General features: G+C 36.4%; 3 protein-coding genes and 1 long non-coding RNA gene across 7 annotated transcripts; 1 reads left to right on the top strand and 3 right to left on the bottom strand.

The window, feature by feature from the left end:
* Positions 1 to 5,869: 5,869 nt before the first annotated feature.
* LOC119069043 lies at positions 5,870 to 6,420 on the bottom strand. The gene is made up of 2 exons (XR_005086268.1): positions 6,152 to 6,420; positions 5,870 to 6,091 (listed from the first exon to the last, which is right to left on the bottom strand). It is a non-coding gene; the product is annotated as an uncharacterized LOC119069043 (long non-coding RNA).
* A 3,747-nt stretch (positions 6,421 to 10,167) lies between these two features.
* LOC119069134 (4-hydroxybutyrate coenzyme A transferase) lies at positions 10,168 to 16,563 on the bottom strand. Its single transcript, XM_037173040.1, has 7 exons — positions 16,120 to 16,563; positions 11,780 to 12,081; positions 11,630 to 11,720; positions 11,018 to 11,422; positions 10,871 to 10,957; positions 10,565 to 10,744; positions 10,168 to 10,506 (listed from the first exon to the last, which is right to left on the bottom strand). The coding sequence occupies exons 1-7, from the start codon at positions 16,283 to 16,285 to the stop codon at positions 10,322 to 10,324; spliced, it is 1,416 nt and encodes a 471-aa protein (XP_037028935.1). The 5' UTR covers positions 16,286 to 16,563; the 3' UTR covers positions 10,168 to 10,321.
* A 1,491-nt stretch (positions 16,564 to 18,054) lies between these two features.
* Positions 18,055 to 20,017, top strand: LOC119069133 (mitochondrial amidoxime-reducing component 1-like). Its single transcript, XM_037173039.1, has 6 exons — positions 18,055 to 18,341; positions 18,397 to 18,508; positions 18,572 to 18,697; positions 18,759 to 19,095; positions 19,162 to 19,367; positions 19,734 to 20,017. The coding sequence occupies exons 1-6, from the start codon at positions 18,302 to 18,304 to the stop codon at positions 19,921 to 19,923; spliced, it is 1,011 nt and encodes a 336-aa protein (XP_037028934.1). The 5' UTR covers positions 18,055 to 18,301; the 3' UTR covers positions 19,924 to 20,017.
* On the bottom strand, positions 19,937 to 24,217 carry LOC119069129 (kelch-like ECH-associated protein 1B). Of its 4 annotated transcripts, none has more exons than XM_037173029.1 (6): positions 24,061 to 24,217; positions 22,220 to 22,552; positions 21,360 to 22,159; positions 21,149 to 21,289; positions 20,878 to 21,083; positions 19,937 to 20,821 (listed from the first exon to the last, which is right to left on the bottom strand). In XM_037173029.1, exons 2-6 carry the CDS (start codon positions 22,499 to 22,501, stop codon positions 20,043 to 20,045), a joined length of 2,208 nt encoding a protein of 735 aa, XP_037028924.1. In that variant the 5' UTR covers positions 22,502 to 22,552; positions 24,061 to 24,217; the 3' UTR covers positions 19,937 to 20,042. The 4 variants fall into 4 exon arrangements, with proteins under 4 accessions (XP_037028924.1, XP_037028925.1, XP_037028926.1 ...); XM_037173030.1 differs by lacking the exon at positions 24,061 to 24,217 and adding an exon at positions 23,637 to 23,922 and having other exon boundaries at positions 19,960 to 20,821; XM_037173031.1 differs by lacking the exon at positions 24,061 to 24,217 and adding an exon at positions 23,641 to 23,880 and having other exon boundaries at positions 19,960 to 20,821.
* Between the last annotated feature and the right edge of the window lie 385 nt (positions 24,218 to 24,602).

Genomic DNA, 24,602 nt, shown 5'->3' with positions numbered 1-24,602 from the left:
ACGAAATCTGTTTTCAATAGGAAGAGTTACGGAAGATGAGGGGACTTCCTGAAAGAAAAAGAAAAATGAAAAACGCACTCCAAGCAAAGGTGATCATAGTCGACAGTGGTGGATTAAGCTTTTCAGCGCCCCTGGGCAAATGCACATTTCTACACATTTAGCGCCAATTAAATTGGTGGCCTAAGATTTCAGCGCCTCATTTTTTTTCCAGCGCTGGCTGTCAATAGAGTACTATTTTGTACGAAATGGTTTTTGACAATGTTTTGCAGTTGTGTGATACACTCTCAAGTCTTAGTAGCATATTTAGAGTACCAATTATGCTTGAAGTACGTTGGTGTTGGTCTTTACGGAAGGTGAGAAAACTTTTTGAAAGATAAAAGAAATATGAGAAACTCCCAAGCACCGTGAAGCGTAGTTTCTATTTTAAACTTTCTTGAAGATGACTGTTAGTTCCGACGAATTTCACTAGCGTCGACTGTACCTACTATTCCAATTAAAATTTATTTAGAATTTTTTAACGACGAATTTGACATTTCGAGCCGTTTCACGGTTTGTTTTTGAAAACAGGTCAATAGTTAAATAAATTAATTGACTCCTGTCTTGATTTTAATTTCTATATTGACTTCTTCTTTAAAAAGAACAAGGCTGAATCATAATTAGTAAAAAAAGTCTTTCTTTCGCTTTTAAAGTAAAACGCTGCACTAACACTGAAATGATTTAATATCTCGTATATCCAGATGAGTAAAAGCACCTCATGCTTAAGGGTGTCGGGGAATCTCGCACACGCGATCATAGTATGCGTCCTTTCGAATTTTTTTTACTCATCTGGATACAATATATCAAGTTCCTTCACTGACAATGTACTATATTACATGTTTTCGTTTTCCCTAGGGTCAGAAGTGACCTATTACATAACTGCAGAAAACATGGAAATTTGTGGAGATTTCAAAAGCATGTAATAGTATTTTACATAACTACGAATAAAAAGATGAAAAGTAGGGTGAATTTTGTTGATCCGAGGCAAGGCAAAACACACGAAAACAAGACTTTTCATTTTTATTCTAAGTTATGTAATGCATTTTGCATGCTGAGGGCTTCGGAAGATTTTACATTCTGAGGACATCGAAAGAAGTGCTTGAAACATGAAAAGTACAGTTTTCGACGCATGTAGTATGTAAATTCCATTACTTAACTCGGGATAAAAATCGACAATATATTTTTCGTGTGTATATTGACCTCGACTTCGCCTCAAATGAACTAAATTCACACGAAAACTCTTCAACGTTTGTTTTGTCTGTTAATGCAGTTTGCCATAAACTTCTCAGTATAAATGGAATACCCAAGGTTGTATATGATGAGGTAACGCCGATCGCAATTTCGATGGAAGAAAACACAGTCAGGGACAAATCGATCTAATTTTATTCGACTGAAATGAATTTGAATATGAGAAAAGCTTCTAGCTTTTTAATGTGTTCCAAGTCACATTACAAAAACGAGCCATCAGAACAGTCGGAGCGTTTGCTGCGACTGAGCCCCGTACAAACCCGTATATCTATTGCGTACGTGACCCTAGTGCGTGTGTCACCCTACTTTGACCGTAAGCCTATGCGCCGGTTAAAGTAGTTAAAGTAAAATTATTATGTAATGTGTACATCTTAGAAATTGCGCATAGCGCAATTACGAAGCCCCGTACGACGTTCCTTTCAAATAAAACAAAAATTTCAAATAGCCCTAAAATTTTAATTTATTGAGTATAAATACACATAGGGCCTAGTATCGGCCTCAGTCCGAGGATCCAATTTTTTTTTTTTCAACTACATTCTATTCGGCCTTTGATTACCTTCCAAATGAAACAAAAAATACGAAAAACGGATGAAATTTGCTCGAGTTATATGTAAAATACACATAGGGCCCTAGTAGCGGCCTTAGTCCGAGGACCCAAATTTAATTTTTTTTCAACAACATTCTATTCGGCCTTTGATTACCTTCCAAATGAAACAAAAATTACGAAAAATGGATGAAATTTGCTCGAGTTATATGTAAAATACACATAGGGCCCTAGTAGCGGCCTTAGTCCAAGGACCCAATTTTTTTTTTCAACAACATTCTATTCGGTGTTCGATTATCTTTCAAATGAAACAAAAATTACGAAAAACGGATGAAATTTACTCGAGTTGTATGTAAAATACGCATAGGGCCCTAGTAGCAGCCTTAGTCCGAGGACCCAAATTTAATTTTTTTCAACAACATTCTATTCGGCCTTTGATTACCTTCCAAATGAAACAAAAATTACGAAAAACGGATGAAATTTGCTCGAGTTATATGTAAAATACACATAGGGCCCTAGTAGCGGCCTTAGTCCAAGGACCCAAATTTAATTTTTTTCAACAACATTCTATTCGGTGTTCGATTATCTTTCAAATGAAACAAAAGTTACGAAAAACGGATGAAATTTACTTGAGTTCTATGTAAAATACACATAGGGCCCTAGTAGCTTTTCACTTCTAAGGCCCTAACTCACGGTCCACTCACCCGATTTTAAAAAAACTTTTTTTTCCTGGATTGGTATTGACAATACCTATCATTTGCCGTGTCATTTACATTTCCATCGTTTATTTTGCCATAAATATCACCAAAAGACCTTAAATCACTTAGGTGGCCCTAACTCACGAAGGGCCGACCCGAATATGCCCATCTTCGAACTTAGCCTCACTATTTTGACTATCTTTCAGGGAAAAAAAAAATTTTGAAATCGGATTTGATTTACTCAAGATATCGACGTGACGGACAGACGGACAGACGGACAGACGGACAGACGGACAGACGGCCCAAATTTTTATTGCGGATTCGTCATCTATAAACATAGGCAAACACTTTGCCCTTACCGTCTGCTTCGAATTCCATCAATTACACACGGCATCGTAATCCTATAAGCCCCTTCGTACTTCGTACGGGGCTAAAAATCTTTTTGACTAGGAGCATTGGGTTCATTATTTATTTTATTTTTTACATTCATACGGTAGTCGTTCAAAGTTCTGCATTGATTTTTAGCCCCGTACGAAGTACAAAGGGGCTTATAGGATTACGATGCCGTGTGTAATTGATTGAATTCGAAGCAGACGGTAAGGGCAAAGTGTTTGCCTATGTTCATAGATGACGAATCTGCAATAAAAATTTTGTTTGTCCGTCTGTCCGTCACGTCGATATCTTGAGTAAATCAAATCCGATTTCAAATTTTTTTTTTCCCTGAAACATAGTCGAAATAGTGAGGCTAGGTTCGTAGATGGGTATATTCGGGTCGGCCCTTCGTGAGTTAGGGCAACCTAAGTGATTTAAGGTCTTTTGGTGATATTTATGGCAAAATAAACGATGGAAATGTAAATGACACGGCAAATGATAGGTATTGTCAATACCATTCCAGGAAAAAAAAGTTTTTTAAAATCGGGTGAGTGGACCGTGAGTTAGGGCCTTAGAAGTGAAATGCTACTAGGGCCCTATGTGTATTTTACATATAACTCGAGCAAATTTCATCCGTTTTTCGTAATTTTTGTTTCATTTGGAAGGTAATCAAAGGCCGAATAGAATGTTGTTGAAAAAAATTTTAAATTTGGGTCCTCGGACTGAGGCCGATACTAGGCCCTTCAAAAAAATAAAATTTTTAGGGCGATTTGAAATTTATGTTTCATTTGAAAGGAACGTCGTTCGGGGCTTCGTAATTGCGCTATGCGCAATTTCTAAGATGTACACATTACATAATAATTTTACTTTAACTACATTAACCGGCGCAATAGGCTTACGGTCAAAGTAGGGTGACAGACGCACTAGGGTCACGTACGCAATAGATATACGGGTTTGTACGGGGCTCAGTCGCAGCAAACGCTCCGACTGTTCTGATGGCTCGTTTTGTATTGTCTCTTTCTATTACTTTTGATACTACACAAAAAAGAAACAGAAGACTTTTTGCCCCTGCGATCGGCGTAAGGTCCTTGAGAAAACCGTAGAATTCGAAAACGTAACTTGCTTGGTTTACTGCTCAGTTACATCACTAAAGTCAAAGGTAAGATACGATGTGTTGGTGTTTACGGCTAGAGTTGATTCATCTCATAAGAATTTATTTGTAACTGTTAAGAACCTCGACTAATATTTCATTTTCAGTCAGTAACAAGTCACAAATTATTTATTTAAATAAATTAGTCAACGTTACAATGAGAGACCTTTGTTGTACATTTATTTGTTTTGTATTTTTAAAACAACGTTCATCTCTATGTTACTAGCAATATACATTTCTCAAAACTAATATTTACTCAGAGTTGGTCCAAAAGAAGTTGTTCAGAAAACTATATTTTCAATAAAAAAAAAACACATCAATAAATGAAGAGGACAACTTTTACTTTGTGCTTTGAAGTGCTTTGTTTTAATGAATTTGAAGGTCAGTTTGAAGCGAGTATCACCGAAGTGAGCTACCTTTTCTTTTTCGAATCATCGAGGGAATCATCAATGAATTAAGAAGAACTAGAAGATATTTTGACTCAATGGGTATACAGATTCGATTACTCTAGAACGAGTACAACCATACAAAAATACAGAATTCAGAAAACAGAATTCATTAATTCCAATAGTAAAATGTACATTGGACATTATGATTCTAAATATATAACCTACCATGTCCATTCAATTTATTAAAACAATTCCAAGGAGATTTGAGTAATGTTTTACTCTTCATCTAACTAATCTAATTTACTGCCAAGGGTTGAGAATAATTAGCATAAATAATTGCTTGAGAGTTAAACGCGTTAAACGGCTAAACTAAATGGCACTCTATTTTCTGAACGCAAACAAGTTTTCATGATAATTGTATGGAGCTGGAGGCGCAGCAAATTTAGGTGTTTTTTTAAATACATTTTTTTAGGTGGCACAAGCACAGACCGGAAAACGAGAGGGACGACAAAACTAATAAATGAAGTCTGACTAATGCATAGGCAAATCTTCCTGTTAAAACTAACGAGGTAAACGATTTTATAATAATCCGCTGAAAATTCTTATATAGACGAAGTAGATCCAATAATTATATCAGTTCTGTATGAAGTTCGCAATCTACGAAAGGTACGAAAGCAGGTACGTCACAAGTATATTGACCTAATACAACAGTACATATTCACGCTTTCGAGACTTTCGGTGCGATCGGTCCGGAGACTGAACTTTTCGTCAAGAAGGTATGGGGGAATCTGGCACACGGTGCCAAAAGAATGCACTTTTAAACTAAGTAAAAAGTGAACTCGCACACGCAAGTTCATTGCTGAAAATGCTTTTCATATTTAAAAAAAAAATTAATGAATTAAGATGCAATGCAAACATGGGGGTGCCAACTATGAATTCCTTCGAATTGTTCCAATTAGGACTAATACTACCTGGTTATCATAATTATTTGATAAAAACACAAGTAGCAAACAAAGAAAATGTGGAAACAACTTAAACCCAAACATAGGACGAATCATTCGATGATCATTTGTAACGATATAAATCTTACGTTTGATCTTATTACAATTGCTAAAAGTTTCCTATTTGCAGAATGAGCACCAGCTGAATATCACCAGATGGTGTACAAACAAAAACACTTTGTATTGTAAACAATTCAAGGACAACCTACACACAGTGCATTTCTACGTTAACGTCATCCATGGCGCGCACATAACACTTATGAATGAAGTAAACACGTTGTTAAGAATGTGTTTTGATTGTTTTCATACAATAAGTGTGTGTTAGTAGGTCCAGCTGGTGATATTCAGCTGGTGCTCATTCTGCACGTAGGAAACGTTTAACAATTGTAGAACCCAGCCGCATGAATTTTCAAAACAATAACTTGCACAGCTTATGTTTCAATCATTTTATTGGTTTTCAATTTTATATATTTATAAAATGATGATGAAGTGATGAACACTTTGTTCAGCGAGCGACAACCTTTATTTTTTAGCGCCAACATTTCTGGTATTGTTCGGATTAGCTGGAGTAGATTGATGGTCTGACTTTGGTGCATTACCACCCGGGCCGGCATTTGGTTTAGGACCTGCGTTGGTTTGATTTGGTTTGCCAGCTGAAAAAACTTACGATGTAAGTGATAAACGATCTCAAGAACGGAAAGTATTGGTCATACCTTGTTTCTTATCCATTTTGAGGAATCAAGTGAAAGTGTTACTACTTCTTCGGCTGTATGGTTCTTCCAGAACTAATAATTTGACACTGACTCTAAAGTAAAATTTTGCCCGAATTATATACGCGACACGGTAAAGGCAAGCACAAACGATGAATTCAGACACGTTCATGGATCACCTGATGAGCATTAATAATAATTTTGAATAATGTAGCGATTATAGTTCGTGGCATCCGAAAAACGTAAGACGTAAATGTTAAGAGTGATGCATCACTGATGAATTGTAGGAAATTTGTCTATTCAGACGCTTAATATTATTAGTCAAGCAACAAAATTGTATCGATTAGTTTCTGTGCTTACTTGAGATTGTGGAGTGAAAATTTTGTGGTTTTTCGGGGTGAAATTGTAGCGTGTAAAAAATTACAACTTTCAAAACGGTAGGACAATTCGATTTTTTTTTAATTCTATAAATTCAAAGTATTAGATCGATGTTACGGTGTCACGTTTCTTTACGGCACTTCTTATAAATACTTGATGAAACCAGGGAGATAACTTAACGTGTAGACCAACAAATAAAGAACCAAGAACTATGGTATGAATTTCAACAGACTTAAGACATACATCCAAGTGGATTTAATTCCCATAAAACATTCCGATCATTGTTCTTAGAGTGTTTAGTATTCAAGACAGTAGAAAATGTGAAAATAAAGTCTAATTTCGAAAAATAATTATTTTCTGTGTTGATCAACATTACTGGTTAACTGGTGTAATGCTCACTTATCTTTTCCTCCGACCGACAATCACTGTTTCGCGTTGCACTGTCTCAGAATGAAAATTTATTTCCGGCCAGTACTACTAAAACATCGCAGACATTTAAAACCAACCCACAACCCTTATTATAATTACAATAAGAACTCTGTACCGAATTTATTTAGGCGAAACACCACTGTAAACAAGGACGAAACATGTTAACGTTCAAGCACTGTGAAACTACTAATTATTGCTCGTGATTTTTTTCTTTCTTCTCTCTTATTTTGTACAAATGTTTTCCATATTCCAGTCTAAACAAAAATTCTGGCTTTCGTTTGATGGTTAACGAATTTTCGTGATATTAATAAAGTTACTGAAAAAAATGGTTTTATTTGTAAATACTTATGCTACACTTAGTTTAATATCACTATGGGTGGGATTATTAGTTTTTTGGTTTTTTCTTCATTGTATAGGCGTCATTTAATGAGCCAGCTAATACACGCACGCATGTTATATTCCTAGATTAGTAAATATGTGCAATACTTGTTGGTGTATTTTTCGTAGACTCCTGTCTACGCTATGGATTAACCTAAACCTCTAGCAAAATGAATTGGAAAGAATTGAATTTAGAAATAAACACGAAATAGTTTTGATTTAATTTGGGTTGAAATAATACCGTTATCATGCTTCGGGCCGAAAATTAGGGCAATTTTTCAAATTTTCTCGGGTTTTCTGCCCTTTGCATGGAAATTCACATGTGTACCTGTACCTCACTTCGTTCGGTCTACAATCCGCGAAATTGCCTAAAATCAATCGTCCAAAACAGGTACACAAATGACTATTTGTAGTGACTTTCTATGAATTATTTCCGACATTGTCTCAAAAAATGCATGTTAAAAATATTACTGATATCAACAGCAATAAGCGATGAGTGTGCACTCATAGTAAAACGAATGAAGTAGAAGATTTTCTATCAACATTAAACAAAAGAAGTGACAGATTTGATCTTAAAGTAGGAACTTATGAAAGGCCAAAGTAAAATTGGTTATTTAGGTTAGCAAGACTTTTGACAAACTGATAAATTATTCCATTCTGAATATAAAATTGTTCCACGTCACCCCTCGAAAATGTGTAATTTTATAAAAAAAAGAGGAACAAATGGAAGCATTGAGTAGAGGTGTGATTAGAACAACAAAAATTTTAATTAATAGCGAACAGTCAATATAGTTCAAGAAATCATAACGTCGACCATTCAAATTCCACTAATTACGAAACAAGAGACAAGACTGAAAAAATAAAGAATTTTATGATTCGGTGCCGAATTGCATATTTACTAGGGGTGGTCGATTTTGTGGGATCGGAAATGGACCCCTCCAGAAAAAATTCTAGTGGCCCATAGGTACCAAAAAGCCACATACAAACTTTTTTCTTCATCATCTCCGGGTTGCGAAAAATCAAAATTTGAAAATTTTCGAGTAGCCGATTATTTCCCTTTCTAAAAACCACCACGACCAGGTTGAACATTTTTTTCAACCTTAAAACAGCATTTTATCTTTCTATGAGGTCCCTTCTAACATATAAAAAAGAAAAAAAAATTGAAAAAGTTTGCTGGCCGAGATTTTGTGAGTCATCAAGTTTCGCTTAAGTCCGATTTTCCACAATTTTCAATATGAAAAACAAGTTTTTTTTTTGCCGAATTATTTATAAACTTGTCTTGCGATAGCTCATTGGAAAGGTATTTCCATAGCGGACGCAGAAATAGAAACATTACCGGGGAAAAAATTAAACTATTTTGAGTTATACCTGTTACAAAGCTTAAAAACAGGCTAAATTTATCAGCAAGGAGAAAATTGACTTTTTAATACAGCAAGTTAATGCGATTTTTTTGACAGAAATTCATAAATTAGTAGCGAAAAATATGTTTATAACCAAAAGAGTGTAAAAATAGGCAATTTAGAAAATCCAATTTTCTCCTTGCTGATAAATTTAGCCTGTTTTTAGGCTTTGTAACAAGGTATAACTCAAAATAATTTAAATTTATTTCAGGTAATGTTTCTATTTCTGCTTCCGCTATGGAAATACCTTTCCGATGAGCTACCGCAAGACAAGTTTATAAATATTTCGGCCAAAAAAAAGGTTTTTTTCATATTGAAAATTGTGGAAAATCGGACTTCGGCGAAACTTGATGACTCACAAAAACTCGGCCAGCAAACTTTTTCAATTTTTTTCTTTTTTATATGTTAGAGTGGACCTCATAGAAAGATAAAATGATGTTTTAAGGTTGAAAAAAAAGTACAACCTGGTCGTGGTGGTTTTTAGAATGGGAAAAAATCGGCTACTCGAAAATTTTCAAATTTTGATTTTTCGCAACCCGGTGATGATGAAGAAAAAAGTTTGTATGTGGCTTTTTGGGGTCCATTTCCGATCCCAAAAAATCGACCACCCCTATTATTTACGACATACTTATTTGGCGTGGGACGTAGCTTAAGAGAATTGAATGGTTCAAAATACAAACCTAATTGGGATTGGGAGTTTTATCTAAAATTACTTAAGGCTGTTTGGATTGTTTAGTAAATATTTGCTGAATGAGCGTGTCAGTTCCTCATAAGACCATGGTTCGAAACCATATTATTACATTACACGATACTGTCCCTAATTAGGGGACGAGGGTCACACAGTTTTGATTTGAACATACAAAAACCGAACGTCACCGTTGTGCGAGTGAATTTATTTGAAAAGGAAATCATAGCACAATTTAGGTTGCTTTGAATGGTGAGTTGCCCTACGACGTGTCATGTTGAGTCAACTTACGTTTCATTAACTTTAAATGAAATAGAAGAAACCCCAGTTCGTTACCTTATTAATGCTTCGTCAACAACACGACTTGTCAGTGACTATTAGCTTTTTCAGAAAACTTTTACTTTTACTTTTAAATTTCTTTGGTCAGTCTGATTCTGATTTTCGGAAGTGTTAATATCGAAGCATAGCCAAGACGGGTCTTCACTGAAAATCGCTTCAAAAATCGTTTTTCTGTTCCATTTTAAAAACCTTTCCCTCTCTCTATCACTAGCGACTGCGACTTATCCAGAGTGTATTCTTTACTATGTATATCGAATCAGTTAGTTCCAAACGATTGAAAATATTAAACGAATCTAGAGAATGAAACAGTGTAAATGCAGCAACAGCAGACCCGAACGGGCTTTCAGCCAATACCCGATGGGTATTTTGATTTTTTGTGAATTGGTAACTCTCAGAAAAAACTTCGAACAGTCAATGCCAAACATCTTTATTGATCAGAAAAGAAAAACGGGAATATATAGTGTCGCACGACACAATACATGTACTGCTTCGACTTAAATTTTAACTTTCAGTATTTTTCATATCATCGTTACAGGCTGCTGGTAAAAGGAAACGAAAATTCATTTAAGGAGATGGCATACATTTTAATCTTTCAAATGCAGCCTTCTCTAAGGCCTCGCGATGATCGGGATGTGCGATTTGAATAAGTGCGTGGGCACGTTGTCGAATCGATTTTCCGAACAGGTACGCAATGCCATGCTCCGTGACGACATAATGGACATGGGCTCTCGATGTTACGACACCAGCGCCTAAAAAATGAGGAACTCAGTTACTGATTGAAGAACAAAGACTGGACGATTAACTAACCGGTTTTCAGTGTGGGCACAATTTTCGATTCGTTCCTCTTCGTAACTGATGGAATGGCAATGATTGGTTTTCCTTTGCCGTCAAAGCCTTCTGCGGCACCTCGAATAAAATCAACCTGTCCGCCAAATCCGGAGTACATTCTTGTTCCAATCGAGTCGGCGTTTACTTGTCCCGTTAAGTCTGCGGAAAGAATAGTGTCAGTTAATTAGCAATTGAGGCCATTGTATTGATCTGTGGACGTCTGTTTCGTACGGTTCAGGCAACCTAATAAAATGTTCAAAGGACAATAAAAGGAAACTTATTTACCAACTTCCAAAGCTGAATTGATGGCAGTCATTTTAGGATTTTTCGCAATAATACCGACATTATTCACGTATGCAATGTCCAGCATTTCTGAAAGAAGATTGGGTCATCATATCGTCAATGGCTCCGCCAATATATTGAATATATTACCAATGAACGGATTGTTGTCGACAAAATCGTAGAGTTTCTTCGATCCAATCAAAAATGAACCAACAATACGTCCCTTGTGAATGGTCTTCTTAGCATTCGTAACGCATCCATTCTTCACCAGATCCACAACACCGTCAGCAAACATCTCCGAATGAATGCCCAAGTCCTTATGATTGTGCAAAGCGGTCAGAACAGCATCCGGAATGTTTCCAATGCCCATCTGCAATGTGGCTCCATCCTCGACCAAATTCTCTGCTATGAGTTGGCCGATTTTCGTTTCTTGTTCAGTTTGTTGCTTGTGGCCATGTGCAGGCAGCGGCTCGTCGATGCAGGTGGCGAAATCAAAGTGAGATTGATGAATGATTGAATCACCAAATGTGCGTGGCATTTGTTTGTTAATTTGAGCTGAAAGTGTTGGTGATATTTCAGTGACGTTCATTTCATTAACGGAGCGTGTTCAACAAATTTTATGTGAGGTACATTTAAAGGAAAAAAAATGAAAATGCTTAACTGTTTCGTTTGTGAACTTATGGTAATGTCTCTAGTTTCCTAATGAAATTGATGAGAATTCGATTGAAAGTCCACACATGGAAAACACACTACACAACTCACCAACAATACATTTCGAGTGCATCAAAGCTGCACGAACACAATCAACACTTGTGCCTAAAGAGCAATAGCCATGTTGATCCGGCGGTGATACCTAGAGCGACAAAAAAATTAAAGATCGCTTGTCGTTCAAAACCTAAACAATTTACTTACAGATATGAGAGCCACATCCGGACAATAAATCTTTTTGTGGAACAATTGAGGGATTTCATGAAGAAATATTGGAACACAATCGGCACGACCTTCTGCTACCGCCTTTCGAACGTTACCGCCCATGAAAAAGGACGTGGAACGAAAAACTTTTTCCAGAGCTGGATCGGTATATTCAGCCAAACCTTCTGTGTGCATAGCACAAATCTTAACATCACGTAAGTTGGCATTTCGGCCATGTTCTGCCATTGCCTTAACTAGAATAGTCGGAGTGGCAGCTGCGCCCTGCATGAAGACTGTATTGCCTGAAACGTAAGTTTTAAGATCAAATAAGGTACTCTAGAATCATTGAAATTAACTGAATAAGTAAATTTAGAAAGGAGACATTTCACATTAGCGAATTATAAGAAAAATAAAATTCGATGTTGACGAAGTTTTCTGTTTCAAAATATTTTAAAAAAAATGTTTTGACATCGTCAGCTGATTTGAAGCGGGGCTGAATGAATGAAATTTCATTTTTCCAATAATTCGCTAATGTTTCCGGTCTGCATTTATATATTCATGTCAATCACTGAGTAAAAGACATTTATTTATCAAAATAATTCTTTTATAGAAATTTCAGTTTGAGCCTTTTGGAGGCACCAACTTGAGAGTCAATTTGCCAAAACTTCGAACAACTTAAAAACAAGCCATCGGCGATGCATATCACCGACAATACGTAACGCATTTATCTGAAATTACGTATTGTCGGTGATATGCAACAAAAACTATTTTGGTCACCCTAGTGCAGACCATTTTTTCATGATTTCTGGCGTGAAAACATAATTACTTCGAGGATTTTGTTTTGCTTGCAAATGACTCAGGAGGGTCCCCTGAATCAATTACTACATATCCTGTAAAAATCGCCGATGGCTTGTTTTTAAGTTGTTCGAAGTTTTGGCAAATTGACTCTTAATATTCATTTGCTTACTCGTTAGTTTCCAAACTAGCGACTTCAGTGGAAAAGTCACAATAAATATGAAAGGTATGCAGTGTGATGAGAGTCACTTATGTCTAAACCCCATACCATTCTAGAACTGCCTTTTATGAATTGACATATTGCTTATAACCAAAAATAATTAATAATGAGCATTTGCATCTCGTTAAAGCTTCCTAAGAATTGAACATACTAAGAGTTGACGAAACATGACTAAATCTTAGGCAAATCTTTGAGTTCATATGTTTCTCAACAATGCCGGAGAAAATCTCGACGTCACTGTTGACCGATGCTCTTCATTTTTATTTATTCTAAGTCACCCTCTACTTTTCTCAACACTGTTTCCTTATCACCTCTACATACTACTGCTCCATCCACTTAGTGTGTATTGCTAAATATTTGTATTCAGATACAATAATAAGCATAACAAACATTAAAGATTTCGCCTAAACTAATACATTATTGGAACAATTTATAAATAGAACTCGAAATGCCGAGTCAAGTTACATGACCAGATTCCAAGCAATTTATCATCTAATAAATGTAACATATGCGCGTCGTTGTACATTTAGATAAGTACATAGATCAACTGCACACAAACGAAAAAAAAAGTCTTCAGAATTTTGATAAAAAGAATGTGAAAGAAACATGGATTATGCAATCGCTTTTTTCTTACTTAAAGTAGCATGTGATAACGGCAATTAAAATAATCACAACATTTGTTGCGTATCTACACTATTGTGGATTGTGATGCCAGAATTGTATTTGTAGTTAGTTTATTAGTGTTAGTAAATCAAGATTTTTTGGCGCCTAATTCCATCAGACCAAATACAACCCATTCATCGTCAGATTGGTCACATTATAGGAAAGAATTCCATTTTTTGGACTTTGTACGGTCACACTTGTCCAGGTGTAGCGGTAAAATAATGCATACGACTTTGGCAGGTCCAAAACATCGGTCCGATCGATTTTATCTAGCATTCGCCTCGATGACTGCAGTCTTGTCACCAACAACTTTTGTTCTAATGATAGGATTGGACACGAAATGCAACTCATTTTTATAACGCCCAAAAATTTCAAAATTTCATACAAAATCTAAAATGTCCTTCGGGAATCACCCGAATTCACAGTATGGCCAGTTCGAGACTGTTGGTGCTAGTCTATAGTCTAATCATTTTCCTTTCGAAGTAGAACTCAAAGCGAGTGCATTCATTTTCATGTAATCAGCATGAAAATTTCTCTACTGGGACAATGGAGGCCAATTTTAAGTATGGAACACTGATACGATCTCAACAGTGGCTAATAATCATAATCAACTTAATACAGCGGTGGATTCCATTCAAATCAATAAGTTTAACAATCGACGAGCTGCAGATAAACGTGTAATCAGTATAGAAAATGGAATGAGCTTCGGGATTACATTTTTTAATCTCATGTGAATCAATCTATTTGTAGCAGGGCCTATTTTCCAGAAAACATTTTCTACAATTTTCTAACGTTTCCACATATTTTAGAATTTAACGACATTTTACGAAATTGCAGACTTTTGTAGAATTCAAACTATTCTACAAATTTTCCAAAAAATTTACTAAAAATCCAAAAAAAAGTTTGAAAATTTCTTAATTTTTAAAGAAAATAGATCCTGATTTGTATTACCATTTAATCCCAGATGTGTCACTCATGTCTGGGGATAAATTTTATTCTGAAACGCATATTACTCGAAAATCGAAAGTCATACATAACTCGTGTTCATACAGTTCATGATAAACAAAGTACAAAATTAAGTCATTTGACTGAAAAGCACAGGTCGTTCTGTTTAAGTGGGTGGACTTTATCGTCACTATCGAATAGAAGTAAACGCAATCTTATCAGTTCAGATAAGTGTAGGAGAAAGCGAAGACTCATTCGATTTACAATATAGAAAAAAAAATCGTTTAACATTAGTGAGATATTGCCGGATATAGCGGGGAGATCATCCAAATTAATTTTTGTTTATTTTCATGAACGTTTTATTGCTTTTAAATGAGACATGAGAGTAGCCAGCTGTTCATAATTAATTTTTTCTTTTATTAGAATGCGGTTTCATTCATCAATGCATATAAAATTGATGACACCGCGCCAACACCTACACACTCAAACCACACTAGGTCGTAAAAAGCGAAAATATTTTGCTGACCTATCCAATTGTGAACTTCATTTTTTTTAGTTACTTCTGATGACAGAGGGATTTTGGAAAGTGCAACTAAGTCAAATTGTTGTACCGTTCTATTATTAGCGTCGCTATAATTTTCAAAAGAATCCGCCACTTTTCAATACCGCAGTAGTTATGCTACTAAAGAAACGTGTAATTTTCAACTACTACGCATCAAATTTATTGAAAACTTCTGTCGATGTCGTTGAACTAATCGAATTTCGATGGTAAATCAATTGAAAGGTCAAAGTTCCAACCTACCAACGAAAAGTTTTTTTTCGAAGGAAAGTTGTTGAACCTAAAGATAAAAACCAGGTGAATTACTGGATCTTCCAGAGTTACCCGAAAAGAGACGATTGATTTTTCCAAATATCGTTGCCAAATTTCAATTTTATTAAGGCGTCTGCGTCATCTAATTAAAATTCACAATTCGTTCGATATCATCTACAAGTTTTTAACCAATAGACGAGCCTGTTTCTACTAATGTTACGAAATCTGCTGGGTGGTATACGATGAATGTTTTATTTTCATTCAATCGAATTGCAATCACCAAGATTTTTCGTTTGACCACGTGACATTAATCACAGCTGGAACCATCAGCCACTACAATTAGTGAATTAAGTAAGGTCTGCTAAAAATACAATTACAATTTCATTTCCAATTTAATTATGATAAATGAGCGCACAATTAGTATGCAGCAGCTGTACTCCAAATTTAATGTATCAATAATGTGACAGAAAACAGTAGAATGATTCGGTGTATCTTCTCTTGACGATATCAATAAGTTATTACATTTAATGTTGGTAGTACCCACACTTTGTAACAAATGGTTCAACGTTATACGATATTAACATCACAATGCATGGATTCGTTCAAAGAATACGGTGGAAAAGAGAAAAGGGAAACATTTCTTTTTTCTGAACGAAAACACAAATTATTGATTTAACCCAAAACCCAAAGTTACGCTGCCTTCGAACATAGAAAAAAAAATTGTTATACAAAGAAAACATAATAATGCATCAACGTTCAGTTATGTAACCTGCAAACATACAGCGTATATAAATACATATGCGTCTCTCTAGGTCAGCAATTAATGTTTATGTTTCTTCTTGTTGGCTCATATTCATTTTCATTGATTGAATTCTTTCTATTTCATCAAAATCATTCATTCATTACCTGATTTAATGCATTTAACAGCTTCCTCTGGCGACACTATTGCCGGTTCTCGGTTGAGTGGCTGAGACGGTTCCGGTGAATATGAGTAAAATGTTTTCACAAGACACGGTGTCAAATTTGGATAGGATTTCAATCCAAATAGCAATTTATTACGAACCGATAGCATTGTTTTTGTGTACAAAATTTAATTACAAAAAGATTTCACGGAATCGAAACGTTCTGCAATATTACGTTTTTAATGAACACGTCAAACGAAATTTTGTATTAGATAAACTTTGACCGCAGGAATTGTGGAATACTGGTAGACAATGAGTTTTTTTTTACTGAGGTGGTACGTACAGAGGAAGAAATTTATTCAATTAATACTAAAATAGAATTAATAAAACACACACTCCTCTACCGACACTGTACAACACTTCAAAACATTTATATTAAATGGTGAATATGAATATTTGCCCGTTTTACCGCCGTGTACGTTATCAAAATCGTCATGAGAGAATGAGTGAGAGAATACGATATGTTCTTATACATTTGTGTTTTACTGGTTTTTAACTTGAAGCATTAAAGAGACTCGTCTGAATAGAATATCTGGTGTGTATTCGTTAGTTTTCGGAAAGGTGTGTGTACAGTTGGTTTTGATTATTAACCCTTACTTACACAGAAAACAAAATCCGAAATAAAATGTAAAACGTCGCACTAATAAAAAGATGTTCAGACTCGTCAATTTGATTGTAAAATTTCGAAAATAAAATTTAAATAAATGAGCTGAGTATTACAGCCTACAGATAAGGCGGAAACGTTCCATACTCAAACAATTGACTTGAAAGAAAGATTTGATTAGATTTGGAAAAATGTGATTTTTGTACACCACATAAATGATCGAAATGGCACTCCTTGTGTGACGTTTATCAATTCGAGGCGAAGCCGAGGCCGGTCAATACACAAGAAGTCATTGACATCATTTGTCCAACAAACTAACACGGTAGATATTTTACTAAAAGAAATGGTAATTTTTCGCCTTCGTGAATAAAACTTCACTTTACCTCTCGTTTATGAGAAAAAACCTTTTTGGCAGAAAATTAGATCATTTTGTTGGTATGAAAACCACGTAGCACTTGTTCAAATATGTTGTTGATATATTATAAACAGAACTATCGCAATTCTAAGTACTATAATTGCAGTAAGAAGACTCGCCTGTTCTCTCCTCAGTTCGGATGAGAAATTTCCGACTTTTCTCCTCCATTTTCTGCAATTATTTTTTACCCTGTCTGAACAGATTTTTTTCTCTCGTTTGCGAAAGAGAAAAAGAAGTGAAATTGTGACTAAGAAAGACACTGCATGAAAAATGTTGATATTTATCCCGGCACCAATTCAGGCTCGAGCGATTTGCATTATGTGAAAGTTCTTTTGCTTCAATTTTAAGTTCTACACATCGAAATCCATGCCAAAATCTTTCTATTTACATTTGGTCAAAAATTTGAAAAAATTATTCCAACCATTTTTAACTTGTGTGTCGGCCTCGCCTTTTATACGAAAAAGAAAATCGCACTACGACGAACCGATCATCCTGAAATAACAAAGTACAAAGCAGATAGAATCATCAAATTAATTTGATAGCAAGCTTATATGACCTAGTCCCACCCATATACTGGTGTTATATAGGTGGGAGCATTATTTCCTGAGCAATAGGTGATTTGAAAGTACACTCCACCTCCAGCTAGCGGATGAAAATAGTGATTCCAACTAGATAGATAGACGGACAACTTGTTATGAGTTTCAGTACAAGAATCAGTGGAGTAAATCCATCATCCTTTATCCTACACATAAGTAGGTTTACCGACAGCCTATAAAACACCTACACCACATTAGCAACAGGTTCAAAAAGCTTGATTAGCCAATCAATGCAATTCAGCGGTTCCAGTAGAGCATGTGATTTAACAAATGCCGCTCCCGACAACTCTCATTCACTCCAACAACAAATAACTTCTATTCAACGTCGGTGTTATCAGCCAAAGTCGCTAAAAAATTGTTTAAAAAAAGAACCGTTCTTGTCAGTGTACGTCTAGACATTATTCAAGTATATGTGTTCTCACGACCAGTTTTCATTCTCTGAAAATTTTTTCCATCTGTCTTGCGTCACACACTAAAGCCTCTTCATTTGTCAATCAATATCAATTGGAAGATGATCGGAATATCTGGATTCGTTGCATTTCTTCAGAGAGGTTTGTTGATCAACTTGGTGTGTATCTATATTATCGTTAATTACACGTCATCTAGACTCCATATCACCGAATCACCTGAAGAGTCTGGTAGTAGTTTTCGGAATAGCCAGCATTGGAGTGGCATCATACTTTTATCGCAAATGGCTGGCTAACAGACCACCGAAATCGTAATTTTTGAAATTTCTCATTTCATCCACCCAGCTCCCATAATCTATATATCAAACCCTCAGATGGCGGTTGGTAGGTGAAATAGGAGAGATATTTTGTTATCCGATAAAGTCTTGTGCACCGATGCGAATAACGAATAACATTGAATGCACCAAGCTAGGCCTTCAAAATGGTGTCTTGAGAGAAAGGTTTGATTCCCGTCTAATCTCATGCTCAAATCACTTGGAAAATAACAAAATTTCATCGCAGAGTATTTGTTATCGTCACTAAAAGCTATACAACACTGTCAGCCCAACCGAAACTGCTCCTCATTCAACCGAATATCACCGGCGAAACTTTAATATTATCAGCACCTTCGATGCCCGATTTTCATTTGAATATCTCCCAGTTATATCAAACCGAACAGGCAATTACGCACGCCCAGCATCCCAGTGGAACCATTGACTGTGGAGCAGAAGTAGCGGTGTGGCTCTCGAAATTTATAAGCGGAAATGAGGAAGGCAATCGACTAGTCTTTTATCCAGACAACGACTCAATTCGGAACGACAGAAACGAACGGTTGAAACTCGAATCGACTGGACTCGTTGTTAGTAATCAATCGATGGGATGTCGCAATTTACAGTTACAATAAATCAGGCAAAATCTTTTGCAGCAATTGCCGAACGAATTTCAAGGTTTCATGATGCTCAATGCAGAGTCCGTTAACGATCTGAACACACGTATCGAAGAGCCCGTCGTACCGTTAATATTTCGACCGAATTTCGTGGTCAACGGTGCGTCGGCCTACGATGAAGACAATTGGAAATGGGTTCGCATTGGCGATAATCTTACTTTCAAATATACAGGACCTTGTTTGAGGTAACTGAGTTCATCATTGCACTGAACAATCATCTACACGAGAAACGACGACTTTCTGAAGAAATGGCGAGTTCCTGAAGAAGCAGTGAGCAGTCACCGTTTCTTCAAGAACTCACCTTTCCATCAGAAAATCACCGTTTTTTTCACATGTTGCAGAAGGGATTATTCTTTGTACGAAATGTTAAAAAGGCAAGAAGAAATGACCACTTTTTTGAAGAAAAGGTAAGTTCATGAAGAATCGTCAACTACTCACCTCTTCTTCAGAAAAAGTCGTTGTTTCTCGAGTCGTCGACATTTCAGTGCAATGGGTTCATCGAATTGCCAAACGACAATTTAATGTTACTTAAATCACTATTCCTCCAACAGATGCTATGTTGTTACAATGGATCCGACAAAGGGAGTACTGAACAAGGGACAAGAACCGCTGAAAACGCTGAAATCATATCGATGCGTTGACACATGCAAATCACCCGTAATGGGAATGTATTTACTGTTAATGTCGAACGGTGGCAGTGTCAGAAGTGGCGATGCCGTTTACGTGGGATGTGATGAATAATTTGATCTTTCAATTTTTCAATTTTTTCTTTTGTATTTGTAACAAATATCAATGCTATCGTTTAGGTAATACGTAAATAAAGTCGCAATAAAAACAACTTGTTTCAATTAAATTTCTGATTAGCTAGGCTGTATATCATTGATAAATAGTGTATTTACAGGTCCGGACAGCAACGACGATGTTGTCAAGTCATTTTTCTTTTTGACTTTGCACAGAAATTTCATTAGCACGTTGTGTCCGAATTTAACAATCGCAAAATTACTTAAGTCAGTGGTCCATAAAAATTTAAAAATATTTACAAGATAAAGTTCACTTTGAATGTTGGATATATTGGAAATGGTATTGATTGGAGTGTCTGGCGGATGACAGGCGTTTAACGACGACAAAAAGCCGAACAATCTCTGAAAAACACACGAATTCTGTCGCCCGTACGTCTGTGATGTCGAACCACTACTAGCGCTTGATTCAACGTCCATCGAATTTTCGGACAAACTACTGCCGTCTTGCATCTGTTCGTCGGGTGAAGATGGCGATGGATCCTGACTGTTGGCAAATGGCATATCGGTTCCGTTCACGGATGTGGAAGCACATGATGGTTGATAAATGACGGCCGATGCGTGTCCGGATCGTCCAGAAGTGAGCGGTGTTCCCTCCTCCCATTTATTCAACTTGGAATCGTACACTTCCACAATCGCCACGAAATTGTGACCGTCGAAGCCGCCCATGGCATAGAGTTTTTCGTCGAGTACCGTTAGTGATAGGGCACTGCGCGGCACTTTAATCGGTGCTACCATAGTCCAAACATTATTTTCCGTGTCATATCGCTCAACCGATGCCAATTGCCTTGTACCGTCGAATCCACCGACCACAAAGATATACTGATTCAGCGCTGCCACACCTAATGGGCAAATTGGAATTTAGAGAGTGTAAAGACTTATTGACGGAAAATCATACCCGATCCACTTCGGCCGACATTCAATGGGGCTACCATTGACCATTCGTTGTTTTCTGGATGGTAACATTCTACTGACGCTAATCGATCCCTTCCATCGAATCCGCCAATGACATAGAGAAGCCGGTTCACAACTGCCACACCGACACCTAGCCTTTTGGAATGCATGGGTTGAATGAGTGTCCAACGATCTTCTTCCGGGTCGTAGCTATGCAGAAAAAAGTGGATTTTTGACGATGCTCATAAACGTGACTGGGACGAGGAAATATTTACTATTCAACGGTGTTGTGGTACTCTGATCCAGCTGAACCACCAACAGCGTATAGAAATTCGTCCATAACAGCAACACCGACTCGATTGCGAGGCACTGACATCGGTGCACAAGGTCGCCATTGTTCCGTAATCGGATTGTATCTGAAACCGTAACATGACAATTGTATTTGAGGGCTGGACATTTCTAATGACGTCAATTCATCTAACTTACTTATCAACCCAATCGGAATCATACGATGAGCCAGGTGAATTGTTTCTGCCGCCAACTGCGTAAAATGTTCCCTTCAGAAAGGCTGCACCCAAGCCCGATCTTGGTACCCTTAACCGTGGCAATGTTGTCCACGTCTTTTCATCCACATTGTATCCCTCTAGTAAATCTAACGAATGAAGAAAATAGCCACCCGAAATGAATATCATCCGTGGTGTATTTGGTGTACGCACTTTCACAACAGATTTCTTGTGCAAAGTTAAATCCTTAAAAATTCGAGCCAAATATTCACGACAAGCTGGAGCCTTCTTCAGCACTTCACAGTTGCTCATCTGCTCTTTCAGGAAATTCGGTGTAAGAAACTGACATCGTACCGCATACAGAATGTGTTCCATTTTCGGATAGCGACTGTCCTCATCATACCGAACCCATTTCAGCACCGCATTGTACACTTCACGTTCCTCTTGAACATTTAACTCATCCTTTCGTATCAGTTGTATCAGCTGAATGGCAGTCAATTGAAGAAATTCCTCCTCTTGACATATTTGCGTGAAGTGACGTTCGATGAATTGGTTTCCTTTCTGCTTCAAATCAGTACATCCATGCTGTTCGGCGAAATTAGCGATGCCAATGGCATTGGTCGGATCTAATTGACGTTCCAGGAATGCACAACAGGCGTCGATAACGTTTGTAACTTGGAACATTGTGGCTGCGGGTAATAATTGGCACACAGACAATTCGGTGACGCGAATCCGTCCCGAATACATAAAATACAAAATTCGTCCCATTGCCGACGGACATACCTGTAGAACGAACAAAACAAATTAAATTCACGGCCATCCGTGAAATTCCTATACGCATACCCCTTCCAGTTTAACACGCGACATCTCACATTCCTTCAGTCCGCCGGTAAACATTGCCTTAAAATACGGGCTTGCTGCTGACAGTATAACCTTGTGAGCGTGAAACAATTCCTTCTGTACTTCGAGCACAACATCGGTCAGCATATGATGAGATCTCATCATCGACATCATTTTCATTGCATCTTTGGGATAGTTGGACATACAGAATGACATGTCACCAGTGTCTTCTTTAGTCGCTTGCTGATCGCCAAACGAATCGTAAGAGAATGTATTTGTACCCATGCTATTTTCATTGTAATCATCCGCGGCGTCTCTTTCCGCAGCAGCGGAATACTGGAAAAAGAGATTTCGACTTTAGAGATTTTTAAATGCAATTTTCCGGTGAAATGGTGAAATTAGCTTTTAATTGAACGTAGGGGACTGACACTAAATCGAAGATTTTGAAAAATTTTCTCAGACTTGACAAAACCGTCTCACCTTATTCGATAAAGTAACTTTAGTCGAAATGTCCGTTTCTGTGCAATCTTTTCTTTGTAGCCTACTTTCACTTTCTCGATTTTCTCATACAAAAAGTGAATTTTCCTGCTTTTGTAAGGTACGTTCAGATAACAGCAACAACAATACCGTTTCACTGATGGTTCATTCAGAAATAAATTTCGTCTTAAGGAACACTGAAAAACACTCCAATTCTACAATATTATTGCAATGATGCATGAATCAACATTTCTATGAAAGCAAACAATTTGTTTATCGTCAATAGCAGCGATAGGAGAATATGAACTATAATGCAGAACATTTGGATTAGTGTGTGCGTAGCCGTAGCACACAAATTTCTAGAAATGTATAAAAGCGAAATGCTGATTTTAAAAGGCCGTGGTGTCTTAATCGTGATGTCGAGGATAATTTACATTCTAGTTAGCGATTATAATGTAATGATTCTCCTGCAAGGGCAGATTCTTCGAAGCAAAACGTTTTGAATAAAGTGAAAAAAAAAATCGAAATTCGGATGAAATGAGTTGAAATGTTACCGAATTTGAGATGTTCTTTTGAATCAATTTCACGAACCTCATCTGCCGATCGTGAGACACAAAACACTGATGTTCTATATAGATTCTAATGATACTTCACCAGTTTTTACCAGTTACAATCGTACGTGTATTGTGTCTCAAAAAGATGTTTTTTTTTCTTCGTCTGTGTACTACAGAAAAGCGAAAACAATTCTACTAAGTCTACAATTTTGCAAAGACAAAAAAAAACAACACATTACTAATCTTACGGAAGTGTTACAGCAATTCATAAATACAATTAAAAAAAATTATTTTCTCAGACGCGTAAAGTTATAATGGGAAAAATAAATAGAAAAAAAAAACTTTATTGTAATACACAAGGTGTCAAAATCAGCCAATATACAAATTGCCTACTGTAAACGGAGACTGGTTTGGTTTTGCATTTTGATTTTTAAACTTTGCATGCTCGCAATGATTAATCAATTTTTATTCTAACAAGTCGTCGTATTAAATTACAACTTATTCTGTAGGTACTTGACCGATTGATCAATTTCTTACAATTCTCTTTGCATTCTCATAAAGAAAACACAAAAATCGGTCATTCAAATGTTATTGGCAGTACATACAACAGAGGCGAAACTATACACCAATACGGAAAAAAAATATAAATACTTCACTCTTGTCTTCGCAGATAAAAAAAACGCACAAATTCAAAATATAATTATAATGATTATACAGCATAATTTATCGGTCAGCTTTTCTACGCTGGATGGCTTCTTTGTTTGTGAAAGTTGCAATAAAATAAATTCGCAAACAACTGCATCGAATACTCACCGGCACTTTGAATCGCGACACTTTAAATACTTTTAAATAATTGAGAAAGAATTAACCAGAAATCATTCAAAACAATTATTTTGAAAACACAAAAATATTTTTTTTTTTCGTTTGATATTTTTGCCACACTGACAGTGAATCAGTGCTGCCTGTTGTCAGTTTGCAATGAACCAATTTTGAGGTTATGGCCCAGGTAATAAAAGTAAAGTTGCAGCTCGTGCAGCTCTTTATTCTTATCACTACTAAAGGAATTTTCTTTCATTTTTTAATTTTTTTTTAAATCAAGGACATTTGAATGTCACCAAAAACGTATATTGAAACTGAGATAAGTTCGGGTTGTTTAGAATCTTAAAATGAGTTAATCTGATCGAAAAATGTCCGATTACAACATACGAGACTGGATAAGGAGATACAAAATGCGGAATTGATTATTGCTAATATTTCGGCGATCGGTTCTTAAGTACTTGTTTATTTACAAGCCAAACGGCAGTGACATGTCTATCCATTGTAAATAAAAGAAAGAACCGAAGTCAGTAAATAGT

The sequence above is a fragment of the Bradysia coprophila genome, assembly GCF_014529535.1.
Source record: "Bradysia coprophila strain Holo2 chromosome X unlocalized genomic scaffold, BU_Bcop_v1 contig_26, whole genome shotgun sequence".
In the NCBI taxonomy this organism is placed as follows: Eukaryota; Metazoa; Arthropoda; class Insecta; order Diptera; family Sciaridae; genus Bradysia; species Bradysia coprophila.
The sequence above is the reverse complement of the archived record's forward strand: the minus strand, read 5'-3'. Positions and strand labels throughout refer to the sequence as shown.

Coding starts and splice junctions, on each gene's coding strand:
- LOC119069134 (XM_037173040.1), bottom strand. CDS start 16,285: ATGCTATCGGTTCGTAATAAATTGCTATTTGGATTGAAATCCTATCCA. Junction 11,721..11,779: donor CGGATGTGGCTCTCATATCT/GTAAGTAAATTG, acceptor TTGTCGCTCTAG/GTATCACCGCCGGATCAACA. Junction 11,423..11,629: donor GCACTCGAAATGTATTGTTG/GTGAGTTGTGTA, acceptor CAACACTTTCAG/CTCAAATTAACAAACAAATG.
- LOC119069129 (XM_037173029.1), bottom strand. CDS start 22,501: ATGGGTACAAATACATTCTCTTACGATTCGTTTGGCGATCAGCAAGCG. Junction 22,160..22,219: donor CGCGTGTTAAACTGGAAGGG/GTATGCGTATAG, acceptor TTCGTTCTACAG/GTATGTCCGTCGGCAATGGG. Junction 21,290..21,359: donor GATTCCGATTGGGTTGATAA/GTAAGTTAGATG, acceptor TTACGGTTTCAG/ATACAATCCGATTACGGAAC.
- LOC119069133 (XM_037173039.1), top strand. CDS start 18,302: ATGATCGGAATATCTGGATTCGTTGCATTTCTTCAGAGAG. Junction 18,698..18,758: donor AATGGTGTCTTGAGAGAAAG/GTTTGATTCCCG, acceptor ATTTCATCGCAG/AGTATTTGTTATCGTCACTA. Junction 19,368..19,733: donor TATACAGGACCTTGTTTGAG/GTAACTGAGTTC, acceptor TTCCTCCAACAG/ATGCTATGTTGTTACAATGG.